This window comes from Equus przewalskii, chromosome 2 (assembly GCF_037783145.1).
Source record: "Equus przewalskii isolate Varuska chromosome 2, EquPr2, whole genome shotgun sequence".
Lineage (NCBI taxonomy): Eukaryota > Metazoa > Chordata > Mammalia > Perissodactyla > Equidae > Equus > Equus przewalskii.
Window position 1 is genome coordinate 20,426,683 of NC_091832.1, and position 26,120 is coordinate 20,452,802.

At 54.7% G+C, this 26,120-nt stretch overlaps 2 protein-coding genes across 5 annotated transcripts in view; one reads left to right on the top strand and one right to left on the bottom strand.

Moving 5' to 3' along the window:
- The window catches only part of LOC139078904 (uncharacterized), a 91,374-nt gene extending 74,203 nt beyond the window's left edge, over window positions 1-17,171 (bottom strand). The window contains exons 1-4 of the mRNA XM_070591157.1: window positions 17,142-17,171; window positions 13,146-13,235; window positions 7,447-7,566; window positions 5,107-5,241 (exon numbers count right to left, since the gene is read on the bottom strand). Coding sequence (XP_070447258.1) covers window positions 5,107-5,241; window positions 7,447-7,566; window positions 13,146-13,235; window positions 17,142-17,171 — 375 coding nt within the window. The remainder of the gene's footprint in view (window positions 1-5,106; window positions 5,242-7,446; window positions 7,567-13,145; window positions 13,236-17,141) is intronic.
- The window catches only part of GRIK3 (glutamate ionotropic receptor kainate type subunit 3), a 215,776-nt gene that overhangs the window by 72,860 nt on the left and 116,796 nt on the right, over window positions 1-26,120 (top strand). The window lies entirely within an intron of this gene.

Sequence of the window (26,120 nt, forward strand, 5' to 3'; positions counted from 1 at the left end):
TGTGATGGAGGTGACATGTGCGTGGTGGTTCCCTGGTAGAGCCTTTCTTCTCTGGGGGATTGTACCCCTCCCCCCAACCCAGCTCCCCAGCCCATCCTGGGCTAGAGGGGACCTTGGGGTGCTCACTCCCTGGGCATAGTTGGTCATCGCTGGGTAGGGAAGAGGGGGGCTGGGGTGCCAGGCAGCAGGGCTGGTCAAGCAGAGCTAGAGGGGCAGTTCTGTGTCCCAGGGGTCTTCAAGGGGCCTCCAGGAGGTGAAGGAGGTGACTGCTGAGGAGCTGGGCTTGGCAGTGGGAGTCCTGGAGGTGCTGGAGGGTCCAGGGGCCGGGCAGGGCATTCCCAGCCACCCTGGCCACTCTCCTGCTTCTCAGATTTTAAAGTTGGCCAGAGGAGCATGCGCTCAGCCCGGGAGTGGATCCAGAGCCCCTGAGGCCACTGCTCAGCCAGCCAGGCCCCCTTCACTCACCTCACTCTTGTCCTCATCGTCACCTCCTTCTCCAGGGGCCTCCCGTCCCCTCACTTGCCTCTCACTTCGTTCACTCGACAATGCTTGCTGAGCATCCAGCAGGTGCCGAGCACTGTGCTGAGCTCTGGAGTTACAGACAGGGTGCCCGCCCTCACGGGCATGGAGATTCCCAGGAGCCTCCCACAGGCACCAGCACTGCCCATCCCTGCTCCAGAAAGTTCCCTGCAGCATAAACATCTCCTTCTCTCTCTAGCAGGAAGAGCACAGGCCACCAGCCAGTCAGATGAGGTTCAGGACCGGACTCGGCCTTCTTCAGGGGCTTCTTTGTCAGAGCCTCAGTTTCTACCCGTCATTCAGGCATCATGCTCCCTGCCTCCAGGAATGTAAATGAGGTAGTAAAGGCACCCAGCCTGGAGCACCATGATGCTCAAAGTGTAGTGGGTCCCCTCCCCTCCTCCCCCTGCCCCCAGTAAGCTCCCATCCCCCCCGACACACACACACACACCCTTCCCCCTGCCCTGTCCCAAGTCCCTGGCTCTTGTAAAGACCTGCCCAGCAATCACCTTTAGGGCCAGCCTCCCCTGCACTGGCCCAGCCCCCTGCCCGCTGCATCTCCCTCCCTCCTGTCAGCCCAACAAACAGCATCCCAGTCCCCAAAGGAGCCACCCCATGCTGACCTCTGGGTGGAATGCTGCCCCCTGCCCCCCACTCTCCAGGTCTTCCTGCTGTCACTCCAGCCCGGCACGAGGCCTCTTGCTCTGTGGCCCGCTCCAGCTCCAGCAGAGACGGTCTTCTGTCTTGTACCCTCATGGGTGCTGGGCCTCGCTCAGAGTGGTGAGTCCACTCACGGGACAGCGAGCTCTCAGGGCAGGGCCTCTGAGAAAGCCATGGATTGAATGAATGAGTGACTAAATGAATGAATGATGAATGAGTATCTCTAAGAGAGGGGATCTGGAGCTTGAAAAAAACACTTTTATTACAGAAAAGTGCAAAATGTGCCAAAGTGGAGAGACTAGAACAGCCAGCCGTCCTGTGCTCATCGCCCGCTGTCGTCACTTGTCAGCTCATGGCCAGGTCTGCTGCCTCCCTTCCCGCCCTCCTCTGAGTGACAGGAGCGCTTGCACGAGATTTTGCTCCGTGCTCCCTCTCACCCTCCTAAGGATGCTGCGGCTCAGGTCAGGGTCTTTTAGGAATCTTTCGCGACCTTGCCAGGATGGAGGATGGAGTGTGCTGGCCGAGGGAGTGGCGTGGGAGTGGACGTGGCCCTGGGCAGCCCTTTGCCCAAGAGCAGAGCCCGTCTGCCTGCAGGCCGGAGAGGAAGTATGTCCCCCCTCCCCACTGTGCCTTTGGAATGCTGCCGTCCAGTCCCGGTAGATTGTGGCAGCTTCACAGTCGAGGCTTTGAGTCATTTAAATGGCTGTCGGTGAGATGCTACCCTGACTCATTTAATCTTCCTAAGTAACTTTCCTCTTCCTCGCTCTGCTTATGTAGCACCTGGGCACAGGCTCCAGCCAAGGCCTCGGCCGCCCCACCCCCTCTCTTCTTCTCTTGCTCTTCCCTCTCTGCTGCCCTGGCTCGGCCACGTGCTGGCTTTTCTGGAAAGGGGAGAGGTTGGCACTGGAAGGTGAGCATTGCATTGGAGCTCCTCAGCCCGCTCCCCAGGCTGAGGGCTGAGTTGGCGAGCCCGGCTTTTGCCCAGAGGCCTCTGCAGGCCCCACTAGCCACCGAGGGAGCCGGGCGGCCTGGGAGAGGAGGTGGCACCCCAGACTCGGGTTCCCGGCACTGTCACCCACCAGTTCTGAGAATCCAGTCTAGATGCCTCGGCCTTGTCTCCCTATTCGTGGTGACCAGCCAGAACACCAGACCCTCGCCCTGTTGACCAGGAGGGAGGGGAGGGGAGGCGATGGAGGGACCCACATGCAGAAGGTCGGCGAACACTGTGGATGCATGTGTGAGTGCTTGTGTGTGCGTGTGCAAGATATGTCTGCATGTGTGTCTTTGGTCCTAAATGCCTCGGTGCATTTGATTCATCTGTATTTACGCAGCATGTGCCACGTGTATATGATGAGCCTCCCGCTGTTGTGTGGTTCAGTGCGTGTGGCTTTTTGTGCACCCTGTGTATACCTGGGTGTGTTTGAGCATGCGTGTGTGCTCCGTGTAGCCCTTGTGCCTGCTGTCTGGGAGTGTTTGCCCTGATGTGCTTGTGTGTGGCTGTCTGTGCATGTGTCCTGTGTTTCCGTGTATCTGAGCTGTGCATGTGTTGCGTGTTCTCTGGGGGTGTGTCTGTGCTTCTGTTTGTGTGACGTTGGGTCTGTGATGATTCAGTGCTGTGTGTGTTCCTCTGTGTATCGGTGCAACACGCGTGTTCATGCCTCCGTGTGGTGGCCTCTGTGCATCTGCCCACCTGCTCGTGTGCCTGCCACGTGCACAGGTGTGCTTCTCGGGGTGCGTGGGCACCGGGAAGTGCAGTCAGGGTGGTGTGGGGTCAGGCTCAGCCCCACATCCCACACCTGCCCCTCCCCATCCTGCTGGCAGGACTGACGACAGACAGCCGAGCCAGGCCCTGCCATTAGCCAGGTAGGCTGTCACTTACCCAGGGCTGCTGTTTTAGGAGGGGAAATAGCTGACTGGTGGGCTGATGTGTTCACCGGAGCCTCAGCGAATCGGTGAGCTTGAGGCCCAGTCTGGGCACCCCCTCCCTCTGCAGAGAGCTGATTAGGGCTGCCTGGGGCTGGGGGCCCAGGTGGTGAAGCCTCTGCCTGACACTGCCTAAGACACCACTGTCCCGATCAGAGCCAGCCTGGGATTCTGGGCTGTTCTTGAAAGACAGGCCTTGGCCCAGGACTCCTGTGGGCCCGTGTGTGTGAGTGTGTGTGTGTACAGAGGGACACACTCCTATGTGTCTGTTCTACACTTGTATGTTGAGGGCCTTCGTGTGGCCTGGACTTGTGAGTCCCTGTGTGTCTGTGCCTGGTTCTGTCTGTGGTATGTATGTGCATGTGTGTGTCCTTGTGCATGCACATGTGCGTGGACCTGTGTGTGTGTGCACACTCTTTCCCCTTCTTATGCTAATCAGGTGAAGCCTCGGGGACCTGTCTTTTACACAGATGTGCCCTCCCACCTGTTTCCCTGCTCCAGCCTCAGCCCCGTCCCCGCCCCCCATCCTGGAGAGCCCCACGCACACGGTTCAACGCTGCCCCGTGGCTCCCACTGCTTCTCCGGAAAGAGCACCTGAGGCCGCCCCAGGCTTCCCTCCCGCTGCCCCCTTGGTGAGCTCTGTGGCCTCTGCCTCTGCTTGTTTCTTCCTCCACAGAAGGGCATCCACGACCTTTCTTCCCGGCCCTGGGAGATGCAGGCAGGAGCAAGCACAGGGCTTCTCAGGCCCGTGAGTGGTGCGAGCTGAGACCTGCGATGTCAGGTGTGCTGGAGAGACAGGAGTGCGGGGCCGGGGCCAGGTCTTTCCAGCAGGGCCACCCTCCCTCCTCCCGGCCTGGAGAAGACTTTCTCCATCTTGGAGGGTCCCTCCCACAGCCCCTCTTCCGCTAGTCTCTTCTGATCCCTCAGTGGAAGGGGTGCCCTCCGCCCTCCTCGTGCCTACGCTGCAGGGCGTCGGATCTCATCCTCCTGAGAGATCTCTTTCCTTCCCGGGACAGTGGGTTCTTGAACCCGGCTGGGCACAGCCGCCAGCACAGAGGAGGGAGGCCATCTGACTGCAGAGGTGGAACCCTGGGGAGACAGGACGAGCTGTGGCTCCCAGGTGTCCTCAGAGCCACCCTGGGGCTCCTGTTGCCCCTGGTTATTCTTTCCTGCAGTTTCCTTCTTCAAGCCATTAGCTCTCAGGTCCCCCTTTGTACCTCCCCTCCAGGGCGCTCTTCCAGGGCCGCACTCTGATTGCCCTTAAGCTAATGAAGCCTGTGTGAGCATCTCCTCTGAGCTCCAAGACCCGTGCCTCCCAGTCCTTGCTCCCCGTCTCCACTTGGACAACACAAAGGCACCCAACCCCCAGCGAACGGCACCTTCAGGTGTCCAGGTCCGCCAGCTGGGAGCCCACAGGGTCACCACTGACTCCCTCCTGTCTGTCTCTGCTTCCCTCACCCCCAGTCCATCGCTGTCTTACAGGTTTCACCTTCTAGGTGGGCCCCATCCCTCCATCCTCTCTACCACCTGCCTGCCATGGACCACTGCAGCCGCCACCGAGGCTGTTCTCCTTGCATCTGCTCTGGCTCCCACTGCTCCATCGGCTCCACACGGGGTATCTATAAATTTGGTCACAGAGCCCCCCTGCTTAGAGCCATCACAGCTCAGCATCGCTCTTAGGATTAGACCCCAGTTCTCTGCTTGGCCCACCAGGCCCCTCAGCCCCTTAAACTCTCTTCATCCTGCAGATCTCAGCTCAACGTCTCATCCTCAGGGAGGCCTCCTCTGACCTCCCCCTCCTTCTCCCTGGCTTGTGCCAGGCCACGTCCTCCTGCCAGCCGCCCTGATCGTGCTGAGTCCCCTTTAGCACTTGCCAGAGCCCAGGTGAGAGGCTTACTGGGGATTATTTATTTCCCTGGCTTCCAGCACCTCCTCCTGACTAAAGGCTGTGAGGCCAGGGCTGGGTCAGGGTTTGCCGAGGGCCAGCACGGAGTCTGCACAGACCAGGAGCTCAGCAAACGGTGCCAGCAAATCGATGGGTGGAAGGAAGGCGAGTGGGGGGCACACAGGCGCCAGCTCTTCCTCCTCCTCCTCCTCCTCCTCCTTCTCCGAGCAGTCCTGGGTCAGCCGGCAGACCCCCTTCAGAGGACACAGTGCAGACACCTCAATGAGGACACTGTGGCTCCCCGTCCTCTGCCTTGTGTAGTGTTGCACATGCTGTTCCCTCTACCTGGAGAGCTTTTCCCGTCACATGGCTGGGCTCCTTCTCATCCTCCAGATCTTGGCTTAAATGTTCCCTCTTTGAAGAGGTCTTCTCTGACCCCTGCATATAAGTTAGGCTCCCCCACACCTAACATTCTCTATCATCGCGCCTTGGCCTTTTCCTTCCTGGCACTTACACAATTGAATATCCATTCATTCGTACACTATTTTATTGTGTGTTTGCCCCACCAAACCACAGGCTCCATGAGGACATAGACCATGTCTGTTTATTCCCCACTGGTGTACAGTGCTCGGCACACAGAAGGCGCTCAATAAGTGTTTAAATGGATGAAGGAAGGATTGCATTATGTGATTTATTTTCCACCCCTGCGAGAGATCCATTTTAGAGACAAGAAAACTGAGGATCAGAGAGGCTGAGAACCTCAGCAATGGTCACAGAGCTCATGAGAGGTGGAGGGAGGATTCAAACCCGGATTTGTCTGACCTAAGAGCCTAATCCCATTCATTCATTCATTCATTCATTCAGCGCCTGCTCTGTGCTGGGAACTGGGGCACGGAGCTGAATGGTCAGAGTTGCTGCCTGGGAGATGACTCGGGCCACAGGGCAAAGGACCCAGACGGTGGTCAGAGGGAAGCACCACATGAGGTCATGGGGGCCCTGAGGGCCCTGCTGGAGGAGGGGCCCTTTGGGTGGGGTTTTGAGGGGTGAGTAGGTTTTCATCGCTGCGTGGTGCATGTTGTAGAGCAGGGACAGTGCTGGATGGGGAGGCGAGGCCCGGGCTGCAGTCATGGCCGCTGCCTCCCACCCGAGACTTTGAGAAAGTCGAGTTCCTCCCTGAACCTGTAACGAGATGGTTGGGCCTCTGACGGTGCGTGGGCTGAAGTGGCTAATTGGCAGCTCATTCCTGTCCCTTCGCTCCTCCACGCGAGAGGGAGACCATCTCGCAAAGGTCTTAGAGGGGCTTTGGGGCCGGGGTCGGGGGAGCAGGTGGGGCAGCTGTGTGCCTCCGGGACACTGCCCTCCTGCCCTCTCCTCTCTCCCTCCTCCCTCCTCCTTCCCTCCCTCCTCCCCCTTGCTCTTCCTCCTCTTCCTCTCCTCTCTGCCTCCTCCCCCTTCCTTCTCCTCCTGCCCTGCCCAGGGGGAGAGCACAAAGGGTAGTCAAAGTTAATTTAGGCTCAAGTACCTGGTCACCTAGAAACAAGGCCAGTCCCCCGGCGCCAGGCCTCAGCCGTGGCCTCATTAATCTGCGCGAGCCCGGCGTTGGCGGTACCGACGTAAGTAGGACAGAAGCCACGCTGCCACGGAGAGGGGGCCTTGGGCTCTGGCCACTTGGCCCCCAGCCGTCACATGGCCACCCCCAGGCATGCAGAGGGAAGAAGACAAAGGCAAAGGAAGGAGAAATGAAGACCCCAGGGTGTCTGCTGTCCCCTCCTCCGTGTGTCCTTGCTCCCAGCCCGAGGAGCCCTGGGTATTTGCTGTCTCTTTCTCGTGCGTGTCCTTGATCACAGTCCAGTGTTCGTCACCCTGAATGCAGGGCTGTGTTGGTCTCTCCCTTCAGAGGAGCTCAGTGTCACCTGCCCCAGCCTCTGCTCACATGCCCTGACCCTCACAGGACCCCTGGGTCTGGCCTCACAGCTGGGAGCTTGGGCAGCAGAAGGGCTGGGTGCCCCGAGCAGCTTGGCCTCCTGCACAAAGCCACGCCTCCCAGTCGCGTGCTCCAGACATCTCCTTTCCTGGGTTCTGCCCCAGGAAGTTTTCCCTTTGGGTCTCAGTACATGTGTTCTGCTCGACCTTGGCTGACGTTTAAAAAAACCTCTGATCCCAGCCTGCAGCCGGGGCTCCACCACGTCCCACCCCAGACCTTATGTGCCTCTGCTCGGCGTAGCATCGCAGTCTCCCCACATCCAGGGGGCACAGGTGGGTCATCGGTAGGGCAGGACTCAGGATCGTTCATGAGATCAGCTCTCGCAAATCGTGAGCCCCGAAGCCACCATTCTGTCCTGCAGCAGGAGGAGCTTCAAGTTTTAGGGACCAAGGCAGTCTAGGGAATAAACGAACAGACAGGTGTCGGGGACACTCTTCCTTTAGCGGAGCAAATTGTGCAGCGGGATGGAGGGTACCAGCCGGGCCGCCGTCTTCCTCATGCTGCCATCCTCTCCCGTCAGCTCGCCGGCTGCACAGCCGAAGATGGCGCAGCCAAGCTCAGATCCTTCTAGGTTTGCCGTCTGGAAATCTGACCCCTGTGGGCGTGCGGGAAGATGGGCTTGTACATGGGCCACGACCTCGCTGCCCAACTGTTAGGATTTGTCAAGGAAATTACGAAGCACCCATGCTTTCTATAGAAAAATATTTTACTTTATTTGAAAAGTATTATTTTATAAATGGAGAAAAGAGTGGAAGAACCTGTACCAAAATGCAAACAGTGGTTTTTCGGGATGTCACAGTTATAAGTGTTGTTAATTTTTTTTCTTGATGTTATTCAGTGGACGTGTATTTATAAGCAGGAGCGAGTATATTTGAAAATCTGACTCTGAGTGCCAACTTGATCACGGCCCAGCTGTGCCATCTTTGGCAAGCCAGTTCTCCCTCAGAGTTCCAATTTCTACACCTCTAGGACTGGGGTAATAAAAATCATTTCATAGGATTTTTCCAAGAAAGAAAATGAGATTCTGTGTGTGTGTGTGTGTGTGTGTGTGTTTATGCACTGAAGCAGGAGCTGGCACACATTTAGAGCCATTTTGGTATGATGGGCACACACAGGCACTCTAGTGCCAGGTGGCCTGGATTCGAATTCTGACAATGATACTTATCAGCTGTGTGACTTTGGGAACGTTGCTTAACCACTCTGTGCCTCGGTTTCTTGTCTGTAAAATAGGGTTGTTATAAGGAAGAAAGGGATTAATACATGAAAAGCACTTAAAAATGGTGCCTGTACACAGTGAGTGCTCAATAAATGCTAGCTGTTCTTCTTATTTTGTTGTTGAATGCATGCTCTTTCACTTTCTTTCCAGGCCTTTGGGATTCAAAGCGCCGTGTGGCCCATGGGGCCGCCTTTCTCAGAGAGGGCCTTTTCTGCCTGTTTGTTTCAGAGTCAAAGGAGACAGAGGTCTTCCAGGAGCTCCAGTCAGGGGATAGGAGGCCACCAGGAAAACTGGGGTTCAGTGTATAGCTGGGGTCAGAGGTCAGGCTGAGGTCAGGGTCAGGAGGAAGTTGAGGAAAGAACCAGCTTTCTGTCCAGGGCCAGGGCCCAGGCCCATCTCTTGCTTTCCAGTGGAGCCAGGCGGGGCTGGGCCTGCTCCGTGCCGTCGGCTGGGTGTCCACAAAGGGCCTGTCCCAGGACCCCCCACCCTCGTGAATCCATCCTTGGGCCCGTTCCAGGCTCCCCCTAGGCCGCGTGGTGCCTTCCTCCCCAAACATCCGAGGCGCCCTGCAGCGCCCCTGCCCCATCCTCAGGGAGCCCCAGGAGCGCTCTGCGCCCTGGTACCCGAACACCCTCCAGCCCGAGGAGCGGCTGCCTGAGCTCTGGCGGGAGGGAGGAGCACCCCACCTCCCCCGACCCCCCCCAACCCTAGGCTGTGTTTTGAGAATAGCTCCTGCCCATCCACCTGGTGGGCAGTGGGCTGGGGGACTAGAGTCGAGGAGGCCGGGCGCCCCTTCCCGTAGGCGGTGACAAGCTGATGGAAGGCCCAGCTGCTGCCCAGAGCCGAGCGGGGCTGCTGTGCTGGGCCTCGCCGGAGATGGGCAGCCTGGGAGCTGTGCGCACAGATGGCCCTACATGCGCTCATAATTTGCCAGAATAAATAGTCATTATTAATCTCCCCCGTGTTTTCCTTCTTTCCCTTCCTCTCCCATTTACCACTTGTCCCATGCTGATTGTGACACCCTTGGAGGCAGGGGCTGACTTTTACTTATCCTGATGCCCCAGTGCCTGGTTCAGGACCTAGCACACAGTAGGTACACTCTCAGCATGAAACTGGGCACATAGCTGCCCCCCACCTTCCCCTCCATTACAGAAGCGCATCCAGACAGGATCTATACATGGGAAGGCTTTGGCCAACTCAAGTTGGCACACAGTAGGTGCTTTCTTGGTGTGGAACCTGGCACATTGTAGCGCCTCTCCCAGTGCAGGACCTGGCACGCAGTAGAAATTCATCCACCGTGGTGTTGGGCACACTGTAGGGTCTCAGCCAGCCCAGAGTTTGGCTAGAAGTAGGTAACTTTCAGGAATATGTTGGCTAGATCAAGTTTTCATTCTCTGTGCCATGCTCAAGAAATATTTCCTGAGTACCTAGGATATACCCAGTTTGGTACTAGGTACTGTGGCGGGGGGCAGGGGCTAAGACATAGACCTTTCATTCTTATTTAAGGAACCTACAGGCAAGGGATGAAATGCTAGCCCTTTACAAACACGTCATCACAAGATGATTGAGGCAGGTGTAAGGAGGAGGGCTGCCTGGAGGAGGAGGGATTGGCGATGGGTCAAGTTTCCCCTTCAGCTAAAGAGCAAAGGAGAATGATAGAGACTGTGTGGGGCCTATTAGGACAGGTGGAAAGTGTCACTGGTCGCTGTAGCAAAGAATACAAACTGTGGGCTGGTGGGGCACTTGTTCATTTATTCAACATGTATCCAGTGCCTGTGATGTGCTGGCTGTGCTCTGAGCCCTGATGTGGCTCTGTAAAACCATCCCTGCTTTCAGTGGGCCAGGAGGATGGAAAGTCCAGTAATTAGATGTCAGCTGGTGGGAGAGCTCTGAGGCGCAGGAAGGCGCTCTTTGGGAAGGCATGCCGTGACGGGATGTGATAACACCTGAGCTGAGACCTGAATCCGGGAAGAGAAGGAGCATGTGGTCACAGGGAACCTGGCAGACAGAGGGCGGGGAGGGTGGGGACGCGGGGGCTAGATTTCGAAGGGCCTCGAATGCCACGGTGAAGAACTTGGACTTTGAAGGCCTCTAGGCAGAGGAGGGCCATGATCTGAGCCTCGGGAAGAAGAACCCGGCAGCAGTGGAGGCTGAGGCCAGTGGGGCGGCGATGGTCCAGGTGGGAGGTGGCCAGGTGGGAAGGGGGTGGGGAGAGGCCGATGCCACGGGCAGGTAGCGGTGCAATCGTCTGCTTGTCTGAGGTTGAGGGTGGAGGACAGAGCAAACAGGCAGGTGAGGGTGAATCGGGCGGCAGGACGAGAACGGAAACACCAGGCCCCAGAGCAGGGACCCCCTCCCTTCTGACGCCTCTTTTCCCCTCCCCCAGCGCCTCCCCGTCCAGTCCAGACGCTCCACAGTGCGGATCCCTCCCAAGGACCTCGTGTTCCCCTCTCTTTCATCTCAGAAGTGTTGCTTCCTTCTCCTCTGTCCCTCCCACCCCTTCTGAGCCAACTTCATGGAGGAAACGTTACAAATCACGTTGTCAGGGTCTTCACGGGGCCCCTGACGGGGCGCGGACGTCAAAAGTAGTGAAGTGCCCCGGTTTTTGTGGAGACAGAATAGGGTTTGAATCCCAGCTCTGCTGTTTACAAGCGGCCCGGCGCTGGGGGAGTCATGGATCACGCCTGTGCCTCCCCTCCCTCATCCGTGAGAGGAGAAGGTGTGTGTGCAAGGCCTGACACGAAATCGGGGTTCCACGAATGGAACAGCGACAACCGACGCCCCAGGTGTCAGGGCCTCCCTGGGAGCCTGGCTTAGCCTGGGCTGGACCTGGCTGTAGCTTTGACAGCGGGGCTGTCGTACCAGGCTCTGCGCTGACCACAGGCCCGGCCCCCATCCTGGCTGCTCTTCCCCAGCTGCCTTTCAAAGTTCTGCCCTCCCTCTCACTTTTCTCGAGCATTCCCACGTGTATCTCTGGCTCTTCACCTTGAGCAGAGACCCTCTGCCTCTGCCACCAGACAGGAACTTCCTGGGGGCCAGGAGTTCGTCAAACTGGCGAAACCAGGGTACCCCAGAAGGTGAGACTCCTTGGGGCACAATACGGCTTTGTCCACAGGGACCCGGGGAAAGGATAGACATATCTCCATCCAGCATGCAGTGGTGAGAAGAGCGGAACACCCAATACTACGAGTCGTCAGCTGTGTGACCTTGGGCAAGTCACCTAACCTCTCTGAGCTGCTGTTTCCTCAACTCTGAAGTAAGACTAGTCATTCTAGCCTTTCAGGGTCAGTGTACTGATTAAATGAGATTATAAACACCAAAAGCACCTTTGAAGCTACAACCTGCTGGGAAATGTTGGTTAGGCATTAACACCTGAGTCAGGAGGCCCAGCCTTGCCTGTAACTTGATGGACAACTTTCAACCGCCCGCACTCTCTTGGGTGCCCAGTGTCCCCCTATCTGTCGTGTGAGGGGTCAGTCTAAATGGTGCTGCAGGATGAGTCTTAATGATGTCGGAAGTCCCAGCCAGCTCTGGAAGTCGGTGATGGACGCCTGGACTTTTCCATCCCGGTGGGGACCCCGAGGCCTGAGAGCCCCTCTCGTCCAGACAAAGGGCCCAGCCCGGTCCTGCAGACTGGCTCAGGCCCTGCTCCAGCTGCCCAGTCCCATCCCGCTCCCCTCGGCCCCTGTCCACGGTGCCCCCCTCCCCCCTGAAACTGGCGTGTTGTCCAGAAAACTAATTGCTGTGACTCCAGTGCTCATTTGGAGACAATACGAGTCTATTGAAACTGCCGCATCAGGAGAAAGATGTTCCATTAGATCTTTAACTGCGCCCGGCGCCGGCCTTTGATGAGGCCGCCTTGGGAGAGGCGTCCGTCCTCGTGCTCTGCTGATCATTGGCCACTGTGGGCCATTTGCTTAATGAACAGAGGGGCCAGCGGCCAGGGGGCGAGACCAGCCAGGCGCAGCTGCTGCCCACAGGCTGGAGTGGCTGGGTGGCCTCGCCATCCCGTGGTCTTGACGCTTTGCCGGGCGGCCGGCCCTTCTGGTTGGAGAGGGCACTGAGGTCAGCTCGGTGGCTGCTAACGGCTGTAATATCGAGATGGCACCAGCTACCAAGGACGAGGCTCTTCCTGTGTCCCCCACCAGGCACGCGCTGAGCTCTCTGCAGGCATCACCTCACTGAAAATTGGAGCAGCCTTGAGAGGTCGAGGCTGTCGTTCTCCCATTTTACACACGGGGAGACTGATCTGGACCCACATGTCTGACTCGGAAGCCCATGGAGGGAAGAGGACGGGAGGAAGGGGTCTGCAGTGGGGGATGAGTTACAATATATGGGAGACTTGCTGCCAGCAGTGCCGGGATGCAGGAACCGCTGCCCCGACTCCTTGGAGGCCTGCTTCCTCCTCCCTTCTGTCCTTCTGTCCTCGGTCCTGGGAGCCGGTCCCCTGCAGCCTCTCCTCTTCCCTCTCCTCCTCTCCTTCCTTCTTTTCTTCTCCCCGCTTCCTCCCTCCCCCTGCTCTGATATCCTGGAACCCTCCCTTTCCTGCCCTGCCCCCGGATTCAGACACAGGGGAGGGAGGGGACCTCAGAATCAGTGGGAGGCCCACCGCCCTGTCGGCCTGAAGGGCCTTCCCACAAAGGCGCTCTTTGCCATCTCTAGCGCTGATCTCCGGGGAATGATGTCCTCGCCCGTCCACTAGCTGACTAGCCCTCCTCCTCTCCTTTACTTCCTCCCACCTTGTCCCAGGCCCTCCCTCTGTGGGGTGGGATTTATAAGTCTCGGCTGCAGCCCTTGGAGGAGCCGCAGTCTGGGCCAGCTGTGTGTGTCCCAGGTTGGGGTTATGGGGTCGTTGACCCCTGGGACTCAGTCCTCAGGTTTCCTCGATGCCCTGGGTGAGGTGCGGGTCCTGAGCTGGCCTGGGGCCTGGTGAGAGGATGCAGGGGCAGGGGTCTCACCTTCCCCAGAACTGCTGCCGCCTGCAGGCCTGGCGGAGGTGTCTGGCTGGGAGTCAAGCCTTCACCTTCGGCCAGGTGTCTGGCAGGTGCCTGCAGGGCCAGACAAACAGGGTGAGGCCAATGCCTGAACCCGCCCAGTCCCTGGCAGGGCAGCACAAGGCGGAGATGGCATCCCAGCTTTGCAGGGCTCCCTCCTAGACTGGAAGCTTCTGGAGGGCAGGGCACATGCCTGCTCACCCTACATCCCTGTGACTACTGTCCTGCGTGGGGCTTGGCACGAGTAGATCGTGAATGAATGAACTGACTATCATTCATTCAGCTGCTGTTCATTCATTTTTCTTTTATTCATTTGCTTGTCTACTCTTGCCAGGAATTTTCTGGTCCAGATTCTTAACATATAATTATCTCCAGGGCCAGGACTAGGGAGAGACTAGCAAGGTGCCTCGGGCACAGAATTTGAGGAGACACTCAGGGGTCATGCAGTGCCTGACTATCTCAGCTCCTGAAAATAACCTCGCTGGTAGGTCCTGTGATTTCCATTTCATAGATGAGGAAATGAAGTCAGAGAAAGGACCGTCACCTTCCATGGTCACCTAGCTGGTAAATCCTCGTTCCCAGATCTGTGTACCATCAATGCTTATGGTCTTTCCTCCGAATGGTCCTCAGTTTCCCTGCCCTGCCTGCCCTCTGAGCAGGGCCTGGCTTGAGGAGGGCCGGTGAGTTGCAGCCACTCACTTCTTGCCCTGTGTTATGTCCCTTCATCACAGACTGGCTGCCTGGGGCCTAATACCGTCTTCTCTGTTTTGACAGTGACTTTGGGCAAGTTACTTAAACTCTCGGTGCCTCAGTGTCCTTATCTGTAAAAAGGGACAAAATAATATGTCGTGGGTTGCAATGAGGATTCTAATGAGTAGGGATTTATGATAGGTACAGCACTTAGAACTGAGCCTGACACACAGCAGGCTTCAATGGAAGTGTGAGCTATTATTCTTTTTTTTTTTTTTTATTGGTGAGGAAAATTGGCCCTGAGGTAACATCTGTGCCAATCTTCCTCTATTTTGTATGTGGAATGCTGCCACATTGTGGCTTGATCAGCAATGCTAGGTCCTAACTCAGGATCTGAACCTGCAAACCCTGGGCCACTGAAGCAGAGCGTGTGAACTCAACCACAGCGCCACCAGGCTGGCCCCGTGAGCTATTATTTTTAATAACTGAGTAACCTGTTGTCACCTCTTATGAAGGTGGGTAGAGTCTGCAATGAGCCCCAAACTCTCAGTGCACTGAGCCCTCGGGATTCAGTCCCCTCCTCCCCAGGGTTAACAGCTCCCGGGGTGTCATCTCCACTCTCCTGGGAGGTGGAACGATGGGGATGGGACTTAGTCCCTGACACCCCAGCCCCCTCCAGCTCCAGGCGAGGGAGCAGCTTCCCTGAGCTCTCCTGGAATTCACAGGAGGTGTGGAGAGAGAGCGTTCACACTTCTCTGAAAATGTGTTTCAAACAATTAGCAGGTCTTTACCACTGGAGCCTTTGAAGTAGAAGCCCAGATCCATCTCTGAGAAGGGTTTCCCCGGAACTGACAGGCTGGCAGTTGCTGCCACCAGCTCGGCCCTTCCCTGAGAGCCGGGGCTCCTGCCTCTGGGCTGGCACCACAGGACTCGTGTGAGCCCCTCCCCTGTAGCAGCTTCCGTGTCCTCCTCTCCGGCACGGAGGGCTGTGGCGACCGTGGGTCATGCAGTGGAGCTGGGCTCCCACTGGGAGTCCTGTGTCAAGTCCACAGGAGTTTTCTGTTCTCCAAAGCTCCCCACCCAGAGGCAAGGGCAGCTGAAGCCATGACTGTGAACTTGGAGCTCTTGCATCCTTGAACCGTGCCTGCAACTGTGTATAATTATTAGTCGAGCAAATGCATGGCCCCGTGGCCTGGAACTAGCCTCCTTTCCCCCATCTGCAAACAGGAGGTGGCTGGAGTGGGCGGGGGGGGGGGGGGGCAGGGGGGCGTGGGCGGGGGGATGGGCTGACTGGTCTCTTAGCTCTGAGCTAACCCTCGCTTTCCTTGGAAGGGCTCATACTGCAGTGGAATGAGGGTTGGGTCCTAATTCTGCTCCCCTTTTAGCTGCATGAGCTTGAGCAAGTCAGTTAATGCGTCTCAGTTTCTTCACCTATGAAATGGGTACAATAGTATTTTGCAGAGCAGCTGTGAAGATCAAAGGAGGTGATGCCTAATGTGCCTGGCACATAAGTTCTCATCATTCATTGAACACAACTTACGCCTCTTATGGTACCTCTTCTGCCTCTTCTTACAGAGCCAAAGTGGACTGGTAGCTGTGGTGAGGGGGGCCCTTCCTCACCCCGCAGAACTGGGGAGGGGGAGGCGGGGCAGGGAGAGCCCGCCAGGATGGGAGCTGACAGGCGTCCCCTCTCCTGCCCCGAGAAGGCGCCCCGGCCCAGGTCTCCAGGCTGCTGTTTGATTCCCTTCCTCTGACATTCCATCCATCATTGTAATTGCTTCTCCCGAAAAATGAATTTGTAGTTGATTTCTTCAAAAGAGGGAATCAGCCAACAGATAAAAAGGTTGCTTTATTTAATTTGCATGAAGAGGCCGCCTGCTGCTGCCCAGCTGTGCTGGCGGCTGTGGGGAGGGTGCCAGCAACCTGCGGGGATGTGCGCGGGTAGGCACAGGCCCTCCCCTGCCTCTGAGCCTGCCCCCTCAGGTTGCTGGGACCCTGGCCCCAGAGACCGGATCCTGGGTGTCCACACTGAGCTGAAATCATTCTATCACGGGAGACCTGCACCTGCCCCACACCTGTCACTTCTAGGGTGGGACAGGCTTCTAGCCCAGGACGCTGAGGGCCCAGAAGCCAGACGCCCATGTGAGCAAACCTCAGGAGCTCAGGGACTCAATATGGCCAGGGGCCAGATACACATGGCCTACGCTGTTTCCTCAGGAAGAAGGAGTATTTCAACTGCACTCGTATTGGAGTCAAATGGGGAGCCCCAGGCTTCTCTCTGAGATGTATTTCACCTAAGGGTGTTGTGCTTCCTCTCCAATTCAGCAAACACTTAGTGATGCTCCCTTGGGCCCAGGGCAAGGCTGGCTGTCTCCAGGAGCTCCTCACGCAGTGAGTGTGAGCTCTGTCTTCCGGAGAAATCCTTGGTAATGGGTAGGGGTTAAGGGGCAGGGCAGAGCCACAGCTGGGGGTAGAAGTGGGGTGAGGCCAGGAGGGCCATCTGAAGAGATGCCTCCCCTCTGCCGGACCCCTAATTGCCAGGCGGTATCCAGGGAGGTGGGTCTGCAGGGTTTTCTGGGGCAGAATGCAGCAGGACTTCCTGTGCTGTCCAACATCTGGGGAAGATACAAAACATTCGTCCTGGCATCCAGATGCTCCAGGGATCCAGAGGCTGGGTACTCCATGGATGGTGGGGAGCATATAATTTATTGTCTAAACATGGACTCTTTGCAAGTGAAAGTGGGTTCTATTAATAATTACTCCAGGACAACAGGTGTAAACTAGGACTGCCCCTGGCAAAGCAGGCATATAATTACCCTAATCGTGTACCAAATGCAGTGGGGACTTAGGCCGATGGGGCATTCTCCCAGGAGTTGCCAAAAAGCATTGCACATTTCTTCATCGAGCCCCAGAATGGAGATGGACTAGCAGCAGGTACAGCCGTCAGAGGCTGGGTTCCATCCCCTGGGGCTGCTGCTTAGGGTAAGTCACTTACCCTCTCTGGGCCTCCACCTGCTTTTTATGAGATGCTGAACATGACAGTATCTTACGTATTTATTACGTTCTGTAGTTACCTCGCTCCTTTATTTATTTGCCTATTGCTTGTGTCCCTGCCTGTCACGGAAGTCTCTGAGGACAGAAGGCTTGTCTGTCTTATTCACGGCTGCGTACCCAGCTCTTAGAACAGCGCTAGAACAAGCAGACGCTGGATAAGTGGGACGGACTTGAAGGGTGTGCAAGGGACCCCATTTGCACACACTTTTCAGGTACAGTGAGGATGGCGGTGGCAGGAGGGTCCATGACAGCGTTAGCGGAGGCTGCTGGTAGACCGTTTCTCCTCTGGGAGTCCCTTCCTGGTGTCTGCTGTTGTTTCTTCTCGCCCTCTCTGCTTCAAGTAGAATTCCTCTACCCCGATTCTGTAAGAAGTAGCAACATGCAGAATCTTGGTTGCAATTATTAAGGTAGGTTTGGGGGTGGGGCAGGGGGATTCCGGACTTAAACTGGCTTAGTCATTGATGATGACTAAACACTATTTATAATTTTCTACCAGGTAACTTAGAAAGCATTATGAACAGTAACTGTAGCTCATGCTGGTGGGTCGCTCACCTCGTTTCTACTTTTTTTCTTCTTCCTTGAGGGGTTGCTAAGAATACTGTACCATCTGAATTGCTCCTCTTCCCGAATCGTCCCTCCTGTGTGGACCCTCTCCTCTGTCCTCTGCGTGGGTCCAGCTTCCTCTAAGCTGGATGGTGCAGCCTGTGTCAGCCTGGCCCTCTGTACTATTTGCAGAAGGCGTTTGTCCTCTGCTTGCAAATGCACAGAGCCAAGTGAGAGGTCTTCTTCTCTGTTGTTGTGTTTGGAGTTTCTTCCTTTGCAGCAGCCCCCCAGTTGAAAGGCTGCTCTTCTGACGGCGTTCCCTTACCACGTGGGTTCTTTATCCCTCGAGGACTGTCCTCTCCCACCAGCTCCCTCTGTGGGTGCACAGTCAGCTCTTCATGCTCCACTTCTGTGCGCTGTGTGTTACAGGGACATTAGGCTTTGATTGCAAATGATACAAACCTTATAACAAGCAGTTGAGGTGTCAGTAGAGATATTTATTGGCTCATGTAGCCAAATGCGGGAAGGACGGGGTTGGCTCAGCCGTATGGACAGCCAGAACCAGGGACAATTCAGTCTCTCTGTCTCTGTCCCTGTCTCTCTGTCTCTCTCTCTCCGGCTTGCTCTGGCTCACGTGTCCTGCTTTTCCCTCTGAGTCAACTCCATTCTCTCAAGTTGGCCTCACCATGAGGTCAGAATCACAGCCTCTGGGAGCTCCAGGCTTTCATTTATCATAGTGTTATGTCAATAGAGAAAACGTCTTTTCTCTCCCATCTCCTGTTTGAAAGCTCCCAGGCAAGGACTCCAGGGCTCAGCTTGGGTCAACTGCTGGCTCCTTAGCCAATGACTGGGGTCAGAGACTTGGCTCAGGGCAGAGCAGAGCAGTTCCCCTCCAGAACACAGGCCGAGAGTGGGGACGCAGAGATCGCTGTCCTAAAAGGGTGTGTGAGGGGAACACAGACATTGCTGCCGGGGGAATGGGGTGAGCCGGGCCAAGGCATCCCAGTTTATGACTGGCACACAAGAGGAGTGTTTCAGCTCCTTGCCTTTCGGCAGGAAGAACTTTGAGTCAGTCCAGGCTGAAAACACATTTCTCCCGTGAACAGAAACGCAGGCACCACGGAATTCCTGATTGACACATCGCTTCCTTCCCTGGCAGCAGCCTTTAAGGTTTTACTGTTTAATCATTGCAAACCTTGGGCTTCAGCTGGGCGGGATGGAGGAGAAAACACTCGAATGCCCTTTCTAGGAAAAGAAACAGGTCTGTACCCCCATCGTCTGGCATGATGGAGGTCCTGTGTCCCTGGCCTCTCCCTCCGCCTGGTCTGGCTTAGAGCCAGCGGAGTGGACCAAGGGGGTGGTGCCCGTCATCTCTACTTTAGAGAGGCCACCCTCTGCTCCTGTCCTGCCCTGCCCTCCAGACGTGGTCCTCCATCCCTATGCTGCCTTTTCTGCAATTGCAAATTGCCTTGAAATTGTGCATGTTTTCCTCTCCTACCTATCCATGAGCTCCTGAAGGGCACAGACTAGGTCTCGTCCATGGGTTTGTCCCTAACACATGACATGGGCTGGGTACCCAGTATATCCTTAAGGGAATAACGCTTCTTTATTATTTATTAAGAAAAGAATGAGTACACGCTCAGAAGGCATGCTGGCGGATTAGATTAGCAGAGGGCCGAGGTGTCCAGCAGAGACCCCCACAATGCAGCATGACCAGCCTTTATCTGAGGGCCGTCCAGCTTAACTCCATCAGGGCATCATCCTCCAACTGGCTTAGTTCATGGGCGTCGTGGCCCTTGGACTGTTATGAATAGATGTGGAGCTTGACTCTTCTTTATAAACCTGAAGTGGGTGCAATTAGAAAGGCTGCTGCTGAGAGCTCATTTGTTTCCTTTCTCTCTCCTCCCCACCTCTTTCCCTCTCTTTCTCTCTCTTTCTTCCCTCCCTCCCTCTCTGTCTTCCTTCCTTGGAGTCTGACCTCTCTCTTCAGCTGTATTATCACTTCCACAAGGGCGGGAGCTGGGCCTCAGACACCCCTGCTCCCCACCCCGCCCCCCACTCTAATCATATAGGGATGTGAGGGGACAGAGCATGTCTCTGAGGTCATTTTTTCTCCACTAGGATTTCTGTTTCATTAAATCACAATAAACTCAGGCTGAGTTTATTTGTCTGTGAGGTCTAAGATCCCATGATGAGGAATAGCTCACAAGGCCTGGTAATATCCATATCTTCCAGTATCAAGTTTTGGACCACAAACTGAGTCCAGATCCGTCCATGCATGCGGTGTGGAGCAAGATGTTGCCTTCTTTCTTGTTGATTCCCTGCCTCTGTTAACGTGGCGGCTGATCTCTAGCTTCCTGGGATGCTGGTTCACAGCGGGCTTGTGGACCACTTGAGGGTGTGTCACTAAGCCACGTCTCTCCATCCTGCCCTGTGCTCCAAGGATGGGGCTTCGGTTTACTCCACGGACAGTTCATCTTTTTAGAGTTAGTCCACTGTTCCAGCTCATTGAGATTCGTCCATCCTGATTCACGACGCCATCCCTCTGGCTTTGTGACATGCCCTTCATTCGGTGACAGGTTGGGGGAGAAACAGAGGCCTCCCCCTAGGTCTCTCAGCTTATGTTTTCCAATGCACACTTCTAGGGAAAATATAGAGAGGGGAAGGAATGGGGGTGCACAGGACACTTGCACAGCTACTGACAGATAAAACAGAACTTTCTCTCCTATTTGACTTGCATGCTTGTGCATGCACTCTCTCAGCCAGGAGTCCTACGACTCGGGCACCACAAACCCAAGGCCCTTTCTGCTCTATCATATGAATTCTGGCTCTTCCCTGCCCTCTGGCTTGCACAGCTCTCTCTTACAAGCACACACAGTGGTGCAGAAGCAAGGGTCTTCCACCCTGGGCTTCCTGGGCAGGAGTCTGTGTCTAGTCTGTACAAGAGCCCCTCCACTCCCCTCCCTGGGGATGCCCTGGGCTCTGGGGAGCCTTCCTTTCCTGGCACACAGCCCAGAAAGATGTCCAGGTCTCTCTGCCCGCCCAGACTCAGCCCCTCTGCTCTCCTGTTTGCAGACTGCCCTGACGTCACTCTCTTTATCAGTTCACCTGAACACCTTTCTGAATCTACTTTCTTCCTCATCCCAAACCCAAAGGTTTTTTCCTGCCCTGGCCAAGATGACTCTGTTTCAGTTCCTGAACGAGCTGGGCAATTTCCTATCTCAGGGATTTCCCAATGCTCTTCCCTCTGATGGAATGTTCTTCCATCCATTCTTCTCGGCTACCTGTTATCCTTCAGGTCTCGACTCAAATGTCACGTCTTCAGATCAGTCTTCCTCGACCTCCCAGTCCTTGTTCTTTTCCTTCACTGAATTTGTTGTGAATTGTAATTAGATATGAAAGCTGTAAAGGTAACAGATCTCTCCCAGTGCCATGCTGATGCAGCCTCACCTATCATTGCACAAAGATGCACATGTCCGCCGGACACTCACTCCCAGAGGAACACAGACACCTAATGTGGGGAGATGGAGCAGGGAGCTCAGCCTACATCGCCCAGCAAAACCGCTGCCACTCCTCTCCTCTCTTTTCTTGCACCTCTTTAGCCAGTCTCCTGGCTCCCCTTCCTGACACCTGTACCTCCTTCTCTTCTTCTCCATGTCTGGTACCTTCCCTTCCAGATGTTGACTTCCCTGTCCTGTTTAGAGTAATTTGGGCCTCTCTTGGTTCTTAAATCCTTTCCTCCCATTGCCCACCAACCAAACAAAAGGTGTAAAAGGAGCAACAGAGTATCTGGGAACTTGATTTGTGTTCTGTTACATACACGTGCCTGTATTTGTTAGATCACCACCACCATGTTGTAAGTTTCATGACATTTACATGGTTTCACAGGTGCTTGATTCACCACTGTATACCCAGCACCTAATATGCTGCCTGGCACATAGTAGGGGGTCAATAGGTATTGACAGAATGAATGTATGTTGTGTTTCTCTAATGAAACTTGTTATTGATTTCAATTTGAATGTCAAGAGCCCCTGGAGAGCCAATCCTGGTGCCCGTCTACCCATTTCGAATGTCACTGTGGTATAAGAAGAAAGATATTAGATCTTTGTCCCCAGTTCTTGACACAGAGCTCCTAAAAACTCTGGGGATTTCCTGAGTGATAAGGGTGATGGGAGCATCTTTATTCTAATGAGGTGACTCTGGTACACCCCTAGATAACGCCAGGGTCGGGGCTGCTTGCCAGAAACGCCAAGCCTTGATTGGAAGCTTAGAACTTTCGGTCCCACCCCCAACCTCCTGGGAGGGGAGAGGGGCTGGAGATTGAGTCAGTCACCAATGACCAGTGATTTAATCAATCACACCTACATAGTGAAACCTCTATAAAACCTCTAAACAATGCAGTTTAAACAAATTCTGGGTTGGTGAGCATCTCAACACTGAGGCGCTGGGAGAGTGGTGCATCTGGAGACTGCGGAAGCTCTGAGCCCCTCCCACATATCTTGTCCTGTGTGTCTCTTCCATTCGGCTGTTCTGGAGTTGTATCCTTTATAACAAACCAGTAAATGTAAGTAAACTGTTTTCCTGAGGTCTCTGAGCGATTCTAGCAAATTATGGAACCTGAGGAGGGGGTTGTGGGAACTCCTGATTTATAGTGTGTCAGAAGTATAGGTGGCCCAGGACTTGCAACTGTTGTCTGAAGTGTGGACAGTCTTGTGGGACTGAGCCCTTAACCTGTGGGGTCCGCACTAACTCTGGGTAGTTAGTGTCAGAACTGCATTGAATTGTTCGACACCCAGTTGGTATCTGAGAATCACATAATTGGTTGGGTCCAGGGTCACCGTAGACTGTGCACACATCTTCTGCCCTTCTTAATCTCCTGGTACAGGCGTTAGCATCCCAAACTCCCAAGCACATTTGGATCCCACTCATCCCATTCAGGTGGGGTGTCCTCTGAATCTGGGCTGATGGGGAAGACCGTCTCCCCTCCCCTCCCCCACCTTCTCTCCCTGCCCTGCCCCCACACCCAGTAAAGATGAGGAGAGTGACTGAACAAGCATGAAAGATATAGAAACTTCCCTCCTGAATGATCCTGCTAATGGCAAATTGATGGAATTGAATACATTCAAGTCGGAAATGATCCAAATATATGCTAATGAAGCTGAATATGCATTATTTAGACTAAAACAAACTAACTGCGAGTCAGGAAATAAAGTAGGTGAATTATTAGTTTGGCAACTCAAAGAATTGGAAAACTCATGCACCGTTCCAGAGACAGGCAGAGGCAGGCAGGAAAATGTGGTTAATGAATTCTAAACCAATTAACCGCAAATTGACGGTGCGCTCGAAGACCCACCACCCCCGACTCCCTCAGATTGCTTTCTGAAAATCTAAAAAGAAAACGCCGTTGCCATGCACTTTTCTTGGTTTCACTTCCTAGATGTGCTCTCCTGGAAACTTGAGTCTTGAAAAAAAAGAAAACTACAAACAGATCCCAGAAACGGGGAATGGGGCTATTTTGGCCACAGGGGGAGATAAATAATGCAAAGAGGAACTTCTCAACTCTTCTTTGTCAAAGAGAATCATCCTCAGACTGAAGAGAGGAAAGCACGCCTTGGTGGGAGGGAACTAAAGGCTGAGATGGGTGAAGAAAATATAAACACATGTCTTGCCTGTCCAGACTGGAGCTACTCAACTGTCCTGGCTGAATTCCAACCCGGGGCTCGTAAGGTCACAAGTGAGATCCCTGGGAGCCCAAGGAGTCACTAGGAAGGGGTGAGAACACAGGAGGTGGTATAGTGTCTTCCAAACATGGAGTGTATAAATTCTAAGGCATTTGATGATGATCATAGAAAACCTCAGGTTTAATCCTTAAAGGGTTACAGCTTGTGAGACCTTAGGGAAGCAAGCAGCGATTGGTGGAGCCAGCACGCGATCACCAAGAACTAGTTTGCTGCAAGGGCACCTCTGCTGAGAAGGCCCTCTTGGTCTCTCTAGATGATAGCCCTGCCCCCATCCTCCCCATTCCCATCCTTCTGCTTTGTTTTTCTCTATAGCAGTTAATGCCATTCGACACACACACATTTCCTTGTTTGTTTTCTTCTCCTCCCACTGGACTGTAAGCTCTATAAGTCTAGGACTTTGCCTGGCACAGAGTAGGGCCTCAATAAATATCTGTTGAATGAGAGAGACTTCCTTTCATTCACTTCACCAGTATGGCCAAGCCCTCAAGACAGGCCTGTCCCCACGCACCCGCCCACTCGCAGACAGAGACGCTGGACAGAGAGCCAGAGGGCAGCCCTTACTGCTCTTGACCTCCAGGCGCATCTCCCTGCCCACTGGGAAGTGTGGCTCAGTGAGCTCTGATACTCAGGGTGACAATTCCCCATCCCACAGTGGGGCAGAAGGAGGGGGCAAGGGGAGCGAGCAGCTCAAGTAGAAGAGGGGCAGTGGTGGCCCCCCCGCGCACACTCAGGGCTCCCCTGAGCCAAACATTCGAGGGGATGCAGGACACACCATAGCTAGTGAGTTCTGACTCTCAGCCCTGTGCCCTGTCTACTGTGCTTTGCTGCCCCTGAACTTGGAAGTCGCGTTGGAGAAACGTCTATAAGACACATAAAGGACTTGTGCTGCCTTGAGCCAGCCAAGGCAACTGGAGGCATTCTACCTTTGATTATGATATAGTCTCTCAGGTATCTGTGGATGGTTAACTGTCTTGCAGATAAACAGTGGGAAAACACAAAATAATAAGGAAAATAATGGGGAGGCAGATGTGAAAAGAAGTCAAACTGATTACCGATCAGTGATAACATCTTTGTTTCAGAAGATGCCAACTGTTTGAAACTTCCTAGTTACCTTTAGGTCCGCGTGTGTCCTTGGCAACGTGAAAACATCCCTCCCGTGAGCAATCCATTCAGGCAGCGTGTGGATGAAGGGGGAGCAGTGAGCCTGTTGGTGAAAATACCTTCATGAGTGACTCGCTGTGACACGTGTGGACTGAGGTCTGACACCTTGAGCAAAGTGAGGTCACCTGGCAGAGAGGTAGGGGATGGCAGGGGTGGGGGACGGGCCGTTCACAAAATCAAGACCCCGAAGCTGCTGGGCTTTGACACCTTGGCACATGCTGGCTGCCAGACTGTTTAGAAAGCAAAGAGCTCAGGCTGCTCAGTGACAAACTGTGTTAGCATAGGCTTTGTTCTCTATTCACAAAAAAAGATGGCTCAGATAGAAACAGACAATGTAACAGAATGCGGAATGAATGGTAAATGTGTTTCTACATATTGGATGTGATTGTAACAGAATCAGCTGCCATCTAACGTGTCCTTCGGCGTGTTGTGGTTGTTAGTGTGAGCAGTGGCTTGGGGTTCTCCATGACCTCTTTCCCCTTCCATTATCTCGGTACGTTTATTCAACATAGATTTATGTGCCGGGCACGGGGCTGGGGATCAGCAGCGAGCACAGAGACATCGAGCCTGGCGTCAGGGTGTTTACAGGTAAGAGCTGATCGTAGATGCACCTGTGAGAGTGAGCGGGTATCACCACCTCTCTTCTTCAAAATGTTCAGAATGAAAGGAAAAGGGAGAGCTTGTTTAGGAGGTCGAGTGGCTGGACGTGAAGTGGCAGTTTGGAAAAAGATAGGAACCTTGTTTCAGTGGAGGAAGTGCCACTGGCTGGAAAGTGCTCATCGTGGCTGCGGGACTTTCATTGGAAGGTAAGGCCCTGGGAGTGTTGCCTCTGTGTCCTCTGACTTCTGACTCAGAACCTCAAGTGTCCCTGGTAGCAATGAACAAAGAAAGGCCTCCGAAGTGCTCAGGTGTCTCCTAAACCTCTGCCCCAGTGGAAGAGAGGACTGTGACACATCCAAGTCCCAAGGGCCAGAGCAGACTTGGGGCATCGCTTGCTCAGGAGTGACCTTCACTGAGTTTCTAGAGAACTCGTGCTAACCAAAACCCGGGGCTGGTTCTCTGCACCTGGAAGTTCTATAGTGTGATAAACGTTCAACAAAAATTAGACTAAGTGATGTAGAAACTAATATCAATCAAATTAGAGTCAAAGTCAGTCAGCAGGAATTGTCAGCATCAGAATTCACAGCCTGGGCCCTGTTCCTGTCCTGGAGAAGGAGGAAGGAACAAGCTGAGAGGCCAGTAGGTGTGTGATGTTGGCCCCCAAGGAAGCCCCAAGCGTAGAACGAGTTCACCCAGGAGGGGGGGCGCGTGCTGAGTCCAGGCGGTCCCAGAAGCGTTCAGGTCAGAGATGGGTCCTGCCTCAGGGGGCGGCACAGGATGGAGAGGGAGGAGTGGGCTGGCGGAGGGTTTATGCGGACCCTCTCAAAGATCCAACCAGGCGCAGACAGGGCAAAGATGTGATGGACAGTCCACTCCTGAGAAATGGGGGCTAACAAGAGCGGGGTCAGCAAGCCAGCCCCAGCCCACCAGCTGGGGATCAGGCAGGGGCTCCTTGCCAGATGCCAGAGACACAGCATCTGAGACCCATGCAGGAGGGGATGCTCACGCCACTCCGTGAGAGTGGGTTGGGGAAGCTCTCATTTGGTCCTGCTGCCAAGTTAGGAAGATGGACTCTCCTCCAGATGTCTCAGATCTTGGGCATATGGCAAAAGAAAAGGCTCTTCTACCAAAAACCAGTCCTTTATAGCAT